The 14,192-nt window shown below is 34.7% G+C and overlaps 1 protein-coding gene across 3 annotated transcripts in view; it reads left to right on the top strand.

Annotated features, from left to right (window-relative positions):
- LOC127161782 (sialoadhesin-like) overlaps positions 1-10,362 on the top strand; it is a 32,579-nt gene extending 22,217 nt beyond the window's left edge. The window contains exon 8 of one of the 3 annotated variants that reach the window (XM_051104528.1): positions 10,048-10,362. Coding sequence is in view for 1 of the 3 variants with exons in the window: in XM_051104529.1 (XP_050960486.1) it covers positions 3,258-3,297 (40 nt within the window). In the remaining 2 variants the exon portion in view is untranslated. Of the gene's footprint in view, positions 1-3,257; positions 3,609-10,004 lie in introns of those variants that run through there. The other 2 variants (XM_051104527.1, XM_051104529.1) reach the window with 2 other exon arrangements.
- Positions 10,363-14,192: the final 3,830 nt, after the last annotated feature.

The following is a 14,192-nucleotide window of genomic DNA, read 5'->3' as shown; positions in this document are numbered from 1 at the left end:
GGATGACAATGGGGTGAGTTCATTATCTGTGAATCTTTGTTTTGGAATTGGACTTCTCCTTTAACTTCTACTTTACTTAGTGGAATTATTTAACTTAGCCCTCTAGTGGAGTATAATCATTACTACCTTTTTTTTCCCCCCAGATTTAGTGTCTGTTAACTGTTAATTTGAAGAAGTTACATACATATTAAATCTACTGTAATATAAGAGAGGTGATGGCATCAACATTGTTGTAAATGTATTTAATGTATTGCTTTTTGTCTGTGTTAGTTCATCTGCTGTCTGTCCATCAGAGCTGCTAGAGTGATGTCATTTCGCTCTTCCACTGTGACATCAGCACTGTGACATATACGTGGACAAACTGGTTATTAGCCAGGAATTTTGTTAATATTTTAGGCCCAAGCAATGCTGTGTCCAGTTTAAACACCGCTTGGTAGAATACAGTGCTTCAAGATCTGAGCTCTATTAATAGTTAATAGTGCTCAGCTGAAAGTTGTAGTTCACTATTAGCTAATCAGTAACTACTATTTTTTTCATATCTCCCAGAGAACTACTTAGAGCTACTATATACATGTTCATAATTGATGTTAATGATGCAAAATGTATATTTTTTTCTAAAGTGAAGATCATGGTAACCCACTTGCAATGACTTAAGTATTAATATTAATGATTTGAATCAGTATTTTAAAGTTAAAAACATGATAACTCTCTAGTAATGACTGAAATCATTGTAAGTGTCACTACGTCCTTTTAAAGGAATTACTAATTATTTGGATTAGTATTGTAAAGTGAAGATCATGACTCAAGTGTTACCAACGCCATTGGAAGTATTACTATACAGAACCTTACAAAAACCATGATCTTCATTTTATAATTAATTATACATTTTGCATTTGTCACATTAATTATGAACCTGTATATGGTAGTTCTTGTAGTTAATATGATGAAAAAAATGTAGTTTACTGATTAGCTAATAATAAACTACCACCTTCAGCTGAGTGCTATTACTTACTGATTTGTAAAAATTTCTAACTGTTAGTTAACAGTCATTACTAGAATCGTAATAGTGCATTAGTGGTTTTTTCTGTGTAGTTATTCATTAATGACAGAATAGTATTTTAAGGTTTTACCCTTTCACATGTACACAGAGTGATTACTTTGATCATTGTTGCTCTATATTTTGAAACAGCTGAAATTTTTTTTTAGATCAGATGAATTCAGTGTCCAGTAGGTCTGAAAAGCAGTCTGAATGTCGGTCTAATTTAACTCACCATGTGGATTTTCTGACTATTTAAATATTATTTAAAAAGTATTATTAGTACTATTTAAAAAGCATGTGTATAGATACATTTAAGGGAGTCATGAAATGAAGAATCAAAATGTTCCTTATATTTACCATATGAGTTTTAAAACACACAACATGTGGTAAAGGAGCGTGTGGATAAAGTGTGATGAAGTCAGTCAATCATTTGCATTTGCTTCTGTTTCTGCAAAGGGTTTTTTACAAATGTTGGAATATTTGTACTGTGAACAGTAGTTTGGTGAGTCTGAATTGTTGCAATAGAGGATCTCTCATAATTCATCTCAATAATGTTTTCTTGTTCAGGCTTTGTAACACTGGACCAGCTCTCTGTGACCTGTAGTGAAGAGAGTATTTGTGCTGTGAAGGGGACAGAAGTGACACTGACGTGCTCTTACTCCAACATCAACATCACAACTGTGTTCTGGTTCAGTGAGAAACAAAATACAAACTGGAGAAAAAACAATGAACCTGAAGATTTGACTTTAGACTCAGACTACTCAGGACGAGTGAAACATCAGATCTCAAGCAGCTCTTCAACACTCACAATATCAGACGTGAGAGAGAGAGACTCTGGAGAATATCAGCTCATGTTCATCATGAAAGATGGAGTTAAACATCTCAGCTCAGCAGCCGTCAGTCTAACAGTCACAGGTGAAACTGAGTCCAGATTCTGGTCAGTTCAGCTGTTTTCATTTGACGTAATGAGGTTTTTCTTAATTGTTAATCTTTACTCTTCAGACCTGCATCTGAGGATGAATCCTGTGTCTACAGACCCGACAGATGAGAGACTAGAACTGACCTGTGACACTTCCTGCACTTTTACTTCTGAAGTTTGGTATTACTGGATGAAGAATGGACGGCATTTCAAACATACACAGGACCCCAAGATATTTGTATCACACAGTAGAGATGCTGGCAGCTTTTCCCTTTCTCTTTATTTATATACTGTAGCTACAAATGGAATAATGTGATATTGTTTGTTCATACATAAATTTATCTGAACAGATGTTTTAAAATAAGTGTGAGTTTTGCATGTTAATCTGTGTTTCTTTCAGGTGTTTCTCAGAGTGGCTGCTGGGATGTGACTTACACCTCTACAAGAGTCTGTGCTTTGGTGAACTCAACAGTAGACATTTCCTGCACATACTCACATCCCTCTAACTATACTGTAAATAAAACATTCTGGTATTATGGTCCATCTGACGGTCCATCACAGGACTTCAAGGATCTGCGTGAGGAGCATCAGTTTGCTGGTCGTGTGGAGTATGTGAGGAACAAACTGAGAATCAAAGATCTCAAGTTCAGTGACTCTGGAGAATATCGATTCATAATCATCACTGACTTAAACCAATACTCTGGATCACCTGGAGTCATTCTTACTGTTACAGGTAACTGATCATGATAAACTGATTATGGTCAAAATGTGTCCTGTATAATTTCTAAGACTTTATTTTTAGGTACACAGATAAAAAGAAGCTCAGCTGCTGTATCAGAGGGACAGGAAGTGATATTAAGCTGTTCAACTAATTGCACTCTGAACGACAAACATACTTACATCTGGTACAAGAACGGACGACAGGTAACAGATGGATTCACTAAAGTCAACAAGCTGTACCTGGACTCAGTCAGCAATGAAGAGCTTCAACAGTATTCCTGTGCTGTAGGAGGTAACACATCTCTCATGATACATGTGCTTCAGTGTCAAATGTTTACAGCATTCAGGTGTTTTCTCTGATAGTCATGATTCACTTCTTTGTGTTGTGAAGATTCAGTGGACAACACAGTGTTGAGCCATTTTACAGTCACTCTGCTGCTGTTTTTACCTCAGTTTCTCATAATAGCAGCTCTGTGGATGTGGTGAGTAAAAGATCTAGAGATTATTCACAACTGCATGACATACAATGAATATACTAACTGTACTCAAGTTTTAAGAGTGTGAATTATGATCCAACAGGTTTTTCATCAAAATGCATCTCATTTCAAAACAAAAGTGAAGGTAAGAAATGATGTGTAACCTGGATAAACACCCTAATGCAGGTTTTTACATGAACACATCGAGCTGAATGGGCACAATAGCATATCACTACAGTAAACGTCTAGGTTCATAAGGAGGATTTGTGACTGCGAAATTACGACAACTTGTGAAGGAAAAAAAAGTATTGTATTAGAACCACCAATGAATGAAATAAGAGGTTGCAACATACATAGAAACAAGAAATAACACATTCAGGCCTGTTAATATTACAACTACAGAAATATTTTCCCAAAAATATTTTCCCTGTTCTCATATTTTTCGCTTTTTTATAACCCCTTTTTTTCCAATTTTCCTTTTTTTTTTTTTTTTTTTTTTGTGAAAAAGCATTTAATCATGCATGAAAGCAAAGTAGCAGGAGTCGCGGTGCAGTTAATTTCTTCAGCATTTTTTCTCTGCTCTCTCTTTTTACAAAATTGCTTCTTTTTTTCTTCTTTTGGCATTTTACGACGCTTGGCAAACAAACGACAGGAACATTCCCTCCACCTGCTGGGCTGGAGTGTGGCACATTAAAGCAAGGAAGACAAAAAGAAAAAGAAATCTATTAATCTCTCAGTTTAATTGAATAGACTTGATTTAAATAACTCATTAATGTATTAAATATTTTGCAATGATTCAATCCATTATATAGCAGTGTTTTTTTAGAGTAAGATTTCCTATCTCCATCTTTAAAATCTTCCAACATCACTTACCTCAATTCCCAGATTAATATTTGTTCATTCTGTACAGTCAGTAATTCAGTGCTGTGTGCTCAAGATGTGGTCTAGTAATGATTATGTCTTCCCTTCTGTTAGCAAAATTTGCTCTTTCATTCCCAGCAGGATTTGATTTTGGCATTAACTTCTGCTTTACGTAGTGGAATTAACTTACTTAGCCCTCTAGTGGAGAATAGTCATTACTACCTTTTTTTTCAGATTTAGTGTCTGTTATCTATGTTAATTTAAAGAGGTTACATACATGTTGAATGTACTGTAATATAAGAGATGTAATGGTAGCAACATTGTTGTACATGTATTTAATGTCGTTCTATTTGTCTGTGTCAGAATCTGCTGTTCCACATCTGTTCATTGGAGCTGTTGGAGTGATGTCATTGTGTTCTTCCACTGTGACATCATCAGTCAGAACTGTCAGCAGCAACATCAGTGATACAGTGATGTCATAAACAGTGACATATCAATGACTGTCAGTCAATAGTCCAGGTTTTAAAATTTGCTAAATCTTTTGTTCTCTAAAGATCCTTTAACAATCCACTTTAATAAAATGTTCTTAACTTTCTGTTCTGTTTATCGTTAAGTTATGATTCCTTTTCTGTATTCATATTTTATATTTCAATGGATGAACTGTAACCACAGTAATGATGTCACACCCTTTTGGACTGTTTGAGTTGGTTTCTCCCTCTGTTGCCCATATTTGGTCCTTCCTGTTCCTCTCCTAGTTTAGTCATTATTAGTTAATCACCCACACCTGTCTGTGTATCATGATCCTGTGTATATAAGTTGTATTCAGTTCTGTTTGTTGTCTGATCTTAAGGTTATGTATGTGTGTGCTTCCCTGTCCTTCATGTCTGGATTTACCTATTGCGAATTATATTAAAGACTTCTTGTTGTACTTCGCCTTCGTATTGTGCCTTTCTTACACACGACTGTGACAAATGATGCACAGCAAAATCAATAAAGCAATTTAATAAGTGGACAAGCTAGTTATTAGCCAGGAATTGTTCATATTTTAGACCCAATCAATGCTGTGCCTTGTTTAATCACAATAGGTAGACTTCAGTGCTTCAAGATCTGAGCTGTACATTTTTTAACTTTTGTTTGCTACAAATATTATTCTGTTTAATTTAATTTAATTTTCTTCTTGTATCTTAATCAGAATTTGTTGGAAACCAAATAAAAAGGAATCTAATTTTCTGGCACCAAAGTTATTGTTAAAAAAGAAAATCAAACATATTATTTGTTTAATTTTTGATTGTGTGTGTGTGTGTGTGTGTGTGTGTGTGTGATATACTATCAGCATTGAAAAATAAATAAAAGAAAGGAAAGAAAACAGAGATGCAAAAAAAATATATATATTTGCAAGTGTGTTAGTAAGAAATAGGAAGGAAATAAGATCACCAGAGAGTCTGCAGCAGCTTCTAAAACAGACTAAAGAAACAACAACTAATATCTGAGAACAACAGCATCATGACATGTAGGTAAATCCAAAATTTAATTGCATTTAAAATGTCATTTTAAGTCCTTTTTTCTATACCTTTCCTACAAGTGTTTTGATGTATTTGTGATTTTGACTGTAGCGACCCTTCAAATGTGTCACAATGAAACTTAATGAGTGTCTTCTTTTCAGGTCGATCAGTTCTGTGTCTTTCATTGTATGTGAATTTACACAAAGTGAAGATCATGAACTCCAGACTCTCAGCGCTGATCCTGCTGCTGCTCATTCCAAGTTTGAACATTACTGTGTGTTTTTCTCCTCTGTAATATTTTAATTTAAAAGTGGCTCTAATTATCTTTCAAATATTCAAAGAGTGATTACTTTGATCATTATTGATCTTTATTTTAAGTTGAAATCATTTAAGATCAAATGAAGTTAGTGTGCAGTAAGTCAGAATATCAGTCTGAGTGTTAATAATTTAACTCATCACATGGTTGGGATGTTTTGACAATGCTTTTAAAATGAAGTTGTTGTATAGATACATTTCATAAAATGGAGAATCAAAATATTTCTCCTGATATTTACACATATAAGAGATTACTCTATAATAAAAACATACTGCCAGTTTCAGAACTACCCAGTTAAAAAAATAAACTATTCTCATACACCCTTCTGAAATGCCTGGACTTGAAATTTGGAGAATCATGTTACAATTTCATCTCAGCATCTCCCATAACATGCGTCATCACTGTATGTAACCAAGGAGGCTGTTCTGAACAACTCAACAACTCATGTCTGTCCATCAGTCATATACTGATACTGCTGTTGGATAAAAATGCTGGATATCAAAGTCAGACGTTGTTCTGTCAGTGGATGTAATGAGACTCCACCTCCAAAAACTTTGCATAGCCTTCTTAAAGAGCTGAGCATTAGAAAATTAAGCAAGGAAAAGCAAATATCACACTAAAAACAGACTGAGTTGCAACAAGCTACAAATCCTTCTCGTTGCATTGTTTCAATTTCTTCTGTCTCGTGATCTGACTTAGGCTCAACAGAGTGAAACTCTGGATAATAAATTACCATTTTTACAAATGATGGACCTTTTTTGGTCCATAAAAACTTTGCAAACTTAATAAATTAACTTTGAGAAACCATTGCTATTGTGTCCCTTTAAATGTAAATGAGCTGGTGCTCACGGCCCCTTTTCAAAAGACAAATTCAAGCGGTCAAATTTACATATGCAGTTTTTAACAACCACATTCCAATTTATGATCATTCTGGTAGCAACAGTGAAAACAGGCAGATACAGTTTTGTTTTCACGCACTGCAGCCGTGAGCAGTACATTGGTGAATTTGGTTGCTGCAATAGAGCAGTGGTTCCCAACCATGTTCTTGGAGGCCCCCAACGTTGCATGCTTTCCATGTCTCCTTAATCAAACAAACCTGATTCAGATCATCAGCTCATGAGTAGAGACTTGGTGTGTCAGACAAAAGAGAGATGAAAAATGTGCAGTGTTGGGGGGCTCCAGGAATGAGGTTGGGAGCCACTGCAATAGAGGATCACCTCTGACTGTATGTAAATATCAGCTCAGTAATGAAATGTTTTCTTGCTCAGGCTTTGTAACACTGGACCGGCTCTCTGTGATCTGTAATCAAAAGAGTATTTGTGCTGTGAAGGGGACCAAAGTGTTGCTGATGTGCTTTTACTCCAACATCAACATCAAAACTGTGTTCTGGTTCAGTGGGAAACAAAGTACAAACTGGAGAAAAAACAATGAACCTGAAGATTTGACTTTAGACTCAGACTACTCAGGACGAGTGAAACATCAGATCTCAAACAGATATTCAACACTCACAATATCAGACGTGAGAGAGAGAGACTCTGGAGAATATCAGCTCATGTTCATCATGAATGATGGAGTTAAACATCTCAGATCAGCAGCCGTCAGTCTAACAGTCACAGGTGAAACTGAGTCCAGATTCTGTTCAGTTCAGCTGTTTTATTTGACACGCAATTAAAGTTTTCTTTCTCTCTCTCTCTTTTTTTTTTTCCAGATCTGCAGATGACGAAAAATCCTGCATCTACAGACCTGAGACATGAGAATGTTAAACTGACCTGTAATACTTCCTGCGCTTTGACCCATGGAGTTTGTTATTACTGGATGAAGAATGGACAGAATTTCACAAATACAGAGTCTGGTAACATGTTTGTGTCACCCAGCAGTGATTCTGGCAGCTTTTCCTGTTCTCTTAATCAAAACCTTAAACGTCGCTCCTCTTCTGTCTGTGAGTGTCAAATAATAAACAATTTTTATATACTGTTGACATAAAAAAAAAAAAAAAAATGGAATAGCGTGTGAAATTGTTTGTGCATACATGAGTTTATTTAAACATCTGTATTTAAAGTGTGAGTTTTGTATGTTATTCTGTGTCTCTTTCAGGTGTTTCTCAGAGTGTCTGCTGGGATGTGACTTACACCTCTACAAGAGTCTGTGCTTTGGTGAACTCAACAGTAGACATTTCCTGCACATACTCACATCCCTCTAACTATACTGTAAATAAAACATTCTGGCATTACGGTCCATCTGATGGTCGATCTCAGGACATCAAGGATCTGCGTGAGGAGCATCAGTTTGCTGGTCGTGTGGAGTATGTGGGGAACAAACTGAGAATCAAAGATCTCAGGATCAGTGACTCTGGAGAATATCAATTCAGGATCATCACTGACTTAAACCAATACTCTGGATCACCTGGAGTCATTCTTACTGTTACAGGTAACTGATCATGATAAACTGATTATGGTCAAAATGTGTCCTGTGTAATTTCAAAGACTTTATTTTTAGGTACACAGATAAAAAAAAGCCCAGCTGCTGTATCAGAGGGACAGGAAGTGATATTAAGCTGTTCAACTAAATGCACTCTGAATGACAAACATAGTTATATCTGGTACAAGAACGGACGACAGGTAACAGATGGATTCACTAAAGTCAACAAGCTGTACCTGGACTCAGTCAGCAATGAAGAGCTTCAACAGTATTCCTGTGCTGTAGGAGGTAACACATCTCTCATGATACATGTGCGTCAGTGTCAAATGTTTGCAGTGTTCAGATCAAGTACTTTATATCTAGTTATTGTTTAATATCATAAGTGTATATCCTGTTTATGTCTTATTTACTTTATCTAAACTTGTGTTTATCTAAACAGTCCAGATTCCTTCAAGTTCCTTCGAGTCCAGCACAGCTTTACTGATCACTGTAATCATACTCTCTGTGTTTCTGATTCTTACATTCATAGGAGTCCTGTTGTACAGGTAAATTTGTTTTTATTATGTTGTATTTGACTCTGAGTTCCACTTATGTTAAGGGAACAAACTGTATGACCATTTTTTTCTTTCTTTAAATAGGAGCAGAAAGAATAATTCACCTCATCAACATGAGGGCAATAATGGAAGTGTACAGGTGAGAGGATAATAACAAACAATTTAATTTCACACACACATGCTGAAATATATTTTGTGTTCTGTCACTGATATTTAATTTTCTGTTCTCTTTTCTGCTCAAACTCTCAGTTGGCTTCAGATATGCTGTATGAAAATGCTGCAGCCTTGTCTAGGGTCTGCACACAGCAAGTTCACACAAATGATCAGGATGTTCAATATTCATCTATTAATTTCAAGCAGTCTCACACAAAGAACACATCATCAGCACCTACTGCTGTAGATTCAACCACGGATGATGTTCATTATGCTGCTGTGAAGTTCAGATGAACCTTACACAATATTGGCAGCTGTTATTGTCTGCTATATTGTGAGCTTTACTCTTGTCTAATGTTTATAAAAGTTTTGTGTATTAACATATATTTGAAATCATATTTTAAAGAAATTGCTCAAAACTAAACTGTTCAGTGAGTCGCTGTCCATAGATGTACCGTATGTAGTGTTTTTTAAACCTTTTTTTATACCATTTTTTTATATATACAGTATGTGTTTCATAAACAAGTAAATAAAATTTACCATGGAAATGTCTATGAGAACATGATCAACCATTCTTGCTTTAGTCTTTACAGTGGCTTTATCAGCAGATTGTAACACACTTTAACACATTATAACACATTAACTAGGCAGCAAAGCACAACAACCACTGAAATATAAATTATAAGAAAAAAAAATGTCACAATGAATAAAAGAAAAATATTAAGATATTTAGGCTCAAATTTAATAGTAATAGTTTTTTTTTTGGTCCTGTAAACAAAAGGGAAAACTCTTTTTAAACACTTATTAAACAGTGAGATTTGTCGGAGGGTGTTTTTAATAATTTTACGACATACAGTGAAAATACTAAAATGTGTTCAGGTTTTAAGAGCGTGAATTATGATTTAACAGGTTTTTCATCAGAATGCACCTTATTTCAAAACCAAGCTGTAAATAAAATTGAAGGCAAGACATTTTGCATGTAAGACATGCATTAACATCAACGTTGTTGTAGTTGTGTTTAATGTGTTTCTATTTGTCTGTGTCAGAATCTGCTGTTCCACATCTGTTCATCTGCTGTCTGTCCATCAGAGCTGCTGGAGTGATGTCATTGTGTTCTTCCATTGTGACATCATCACCTAGCAACAGTCTGAACTGTCAGCAGCAACATGTCATAGTGACAAGGTTTTAGCTACCTATTTTCCCACTCTTTTTGCTAAGTGTAAGCACTTTTAATAAGAAACTATTTCTGTTCTATAAAGATTGTACAGTATATGGATCCATCTTAATGATGGAGTGTAGTCTGGTGTTCAGTTAATCTTTATTTATGATTTCTTTGTTCTTGTATTAGCACACACTTACATATTTTACATTTCAATAGATAAACTGTGGCTACAGTAATTATCCCTATTATTGTGGAAAACAATTTAATAAATAGACAAAAGCTAGTTATTAAGCATTAAGACTGTCCTGTTTAAACACTGTTTGGTAGACTTTATTGCTTGTATGATCTATGTGCTTACCTGTGAAAACAGCAAAACGTTCTGATCAGAAAATAAAAATGCATAATACTAGTTAATTTGTTGTGTCAGAACTCAGTGAGTGTCTTTTTTCAGGTCGAGCAGCTCTGTGTCTTTCATTGTGTGCGTGAATTTACACAAAGTGAAGATCATGAACTCCAGACTCTCAGCGCTGATCCTGCTGCTGCTCATTCAAGGTTTGTATGTAATTTGATTATAGTTTTGTTGTTGTCCAAAGTAATTAAGGAAGATCGTAACGTCTAGGCCTGAGATTGTTGGTGAATTTTATTTTGACATGATTTCTGCACTTCAAATGCATTATGATTGACAGTTTTATTCGGGATATACAACGACATGCTTAAAGGGGTCATGAACTGCCTTTTGTAATAATTTGTACTGTTCTCTGAGGTGCCCTTATAATGTTCAAGAATAACATAAAAACATAAAAAAAAAAAGTTTAATTTAGAAGTAATCGACTATTTTCTGTCCTGTTTTAAAACCTCCTCATCAGAATGCTCTGTTTGAATAGATTTGGTGGATTGTAGACAGGGAAGTAAACACCCACTGCTACGACTGACTAATGCTAATGTATGTTCGACAGTCTACATTCCTCATGATGTGATTTAGGTTAAAACACATAAATACTCAGTACATATCAAACGGTCTGTAATAACAGATAAAGTAATAGTGACTGAATAATAAAAAAAACATTTGCTCACACTTGTGTGGTGCAACATTGCTGTTGGATTCAGTATAGTCAGCACAGCATCGTCTTTTAGTTTCAATCTTTCTGAAAATCCTGCGTCAGACTGCTTTGTGCTTTGTTTGTGAACAAATCCGGGGTAAAATGAAGAGAATAAAGGATCACGTTCTTACTGATGCAGTCTGGAACTTCATTAAAAGTTCATTTGGATCAGAAGGAAGGCAATACAAACACTGTGTTTTCCCCAACTTGGCACTGCACAGAGTTTTTTCCCCAACTTGGCAACATACTTTATATTTTGTTAATGTGTAATATCATAAGTGTATATCTTATTTATATCTCATTTTTTATCTTTCTTTTAAAGACAAAATATTATTTTTTCTTTACATGATGCTTTGAAACAGGAAGAGAAAGAACAATTCATCTCAAAAGCATGCAAACACAAAGGAGAGTGTACAGATTAGAGCACCTCAACAAACAGATTTCATTTCACACACATGCTGAAATACAGTATTTTTTTTATGTTCTGTCACTGATATTTTATTTTCTGTTCTCTTTTCTGCTCATTACAAAATAAATGTAATTGTAATCAGTTACAGTTACTGAAATTTAGAAAAGTAATCAAGAAGTAATCAAATGTAATAAGTTACATTACTTTAATAAAGTAATTAAAAAGTTACACTACTTATTAATTTTAAATAGGGTAACTTGTAATCTGTAACCTATTGCATTTCCGAAGTAACCTTTCGAACACTGCTTAAAATACACCTGCAGTATTTTCTAATGCTTATGAAATGTATCTGTTGACTGTTTTAAACAATATTTTACAGAAAATATCAAAAAATTCAATTGGTGCCCATAGATATATAGTGTTTGTTTATAGTTTTTTTCTTTTTGAAAAATGCAATCCCTTGAATGTTTAATTTTTAAATATACAGTATGTTTTTTAAAAAATAATCAAATAAAATTTTGCATGAAAATGTCTATGAGAAGATGATTTACCTTATTCTTATGTTGGTCTTTAATGCCTCTGATCAGCAAATTATAACCTAGTACATTTAGGCAGTAAAGCACAAAATCCATATACCTGTATATAAATTATATATTTTTACTCCATGTCGATTTTTAAATGTATATTCCTTATTAATACCAATAATTCAACATGCTAATAATTAATAATGTTACATTTACATGGTCATTTATCAGATGATCCAGATTTTAATAAATTTAATACATTATTTTAATAAATGGAGATACATATATTAAGATGGCTCATATATAATGCCTCATCTGACAGACACTCCTTTTTATAAGGACCGTTTTATCACTTCATAAAAAGGTTGTTTCTTTTCATGGTCTGAAGTCTGCATCGTTATACTAGGTATTTTGCACCCCTACATGTTAGGGAATGAGCACCCCCTGCTGGCCAGAATAAAACTATCCCCAGGAGCACGCTATATCTTCTCAAATTGGTCAACCAACCAAGTACATACCAGGCTCTGGCCTTCTTAGCTTTAGTGAGGAACCAGACTCTGGCTAGTGTATGCAAAAGACACACTTGCTGTCGGTACCTTAATAAAGCTGCCCCAATACACTGTAAAAAATAAAAAACACAATTTGTTTAGTCTGCTTAAAATAATTTGTTACCCTGCTGCCTTAAAATTTTAAGTTCAGGCAACTAAAATAAGTTTATTCAACTTTAAATGTTAAGTTGTAGTAAGTAACAACTTAGATATTTGTGTTTGCTAAACTTAACAGATGAGTAAGTAACCCAGCTGCCTTAAAATTTGAAGTTGATTCAACTCAAATATCTAAGTTGTCACTTAGTTAACATACTTAATTTAACATTTCAAGTTGAATAAACCTTTTTTGAGTTGACTGAACTTAACATTTTAAGGCAGCCAGGTTACAAATTATTTTAAGTTGACTCAACAAATTGTTTTTTACAGTGTAGAGGGGTAGTGCATCCTGACAATAAATACCACCATCAGCATACGCTATCAGCTTAAACAATGAGGCCAAATTTATAATTAAGGTGGGAAATTAATGCCAACAGAATGTCAGGAGGCCAGTTTAATGCCTCGTCTGAAGGCCACTCCTTTTTACAGGGGCCTGTTAAATGCTTCATAAAAAGGTTGTTTCTTTTTACAGTCTGAAGTCTGCAACTTTATACTAGGAGTTTTGCACCCATACAGTCATGGCCAAAAATACTGGCACCCTTGCAATTCTGTCAGAAAATGCAACACTTCTCTCAGAAAATTGTTCCAATTGCAAATGTTTTCATATTCACGTGCTTATTTTTTATTTATTTTTATTTTTTTGCACTGCAACAATACAAAAAAACTGAGAAGAAAAGTCAAACTTGATCAAATTTCACACAGAACTAAACTATGGATGACAAAATTATTTGCACCTTGTCAAAATTATAAGAAATAATTGATTTTCAAGCATGTGATGCTCCTGTAATGTGTATTTAGACACACCTGTGGCAAGTAACAGGTGTGGGCAATATAGCAATCACACTTGCAACCAGATAAAATAGAGAAAAGCTGACTCAACCTTTGTGTTGTGTGTCACACTGAGCATGGAGAAAAGAAAGAAGTGTAAAGAGTTGTCTGTGGATTTGAGAGAAAAAATTGTGGAAAAACATGCACAGTCTCCCTTATCAGGCTCACCCAATTCATGTTGTGCAGCCTCTACTAATGAGCTGATGAGCTGAATCAGGTGTGTTATATGAGGCAGACATTCAAAATGTGCAAGACAGGGGTGCTTCCAGGGCCGGTTTGAAAACCACTGCTTTTAGTCATTTTCAAGATCTGAGGTAGGCTAACTGTCCTGTTTTGGAGGCTATTAGAAAGTGGCGCATCACAACGTCGAGTATGTCATTTTTTAAAGAAATAAAATGAGGCTGTGAGAGCCAGAAGTAGACTCATGGACATCATGTTGTTAAAAACCATAAAAGTCGACAAAAACACCATAAAACAGTGTTTTAAGTTGTGAAGTTGTTTTAACAT

The sequence above is a fragment of the Labeo rohita genome, unplaced genomic scaffold (genome assembly GCF_022985175.1).
Source record: "Labeo rohita strain BAU-BD-2019 unplaced genomic scaffold, IGBB_LRoh.1.0 scaffold_730, whole genome shotgun sequence".
In the NCBI taxonomy this organism is placed as follows: domain Eukaryota; kingdom Metazoa; phylum Chordata; class Actinopteri; order Cypriniformes; family Cyprinidae; genus Labeo; species Labeo rohita.
The sequence above is the reverse complement of the archived record's forward strand: the minus strand, read 5'-3'. Positions and strand labels throughout refer to the sequence as shown.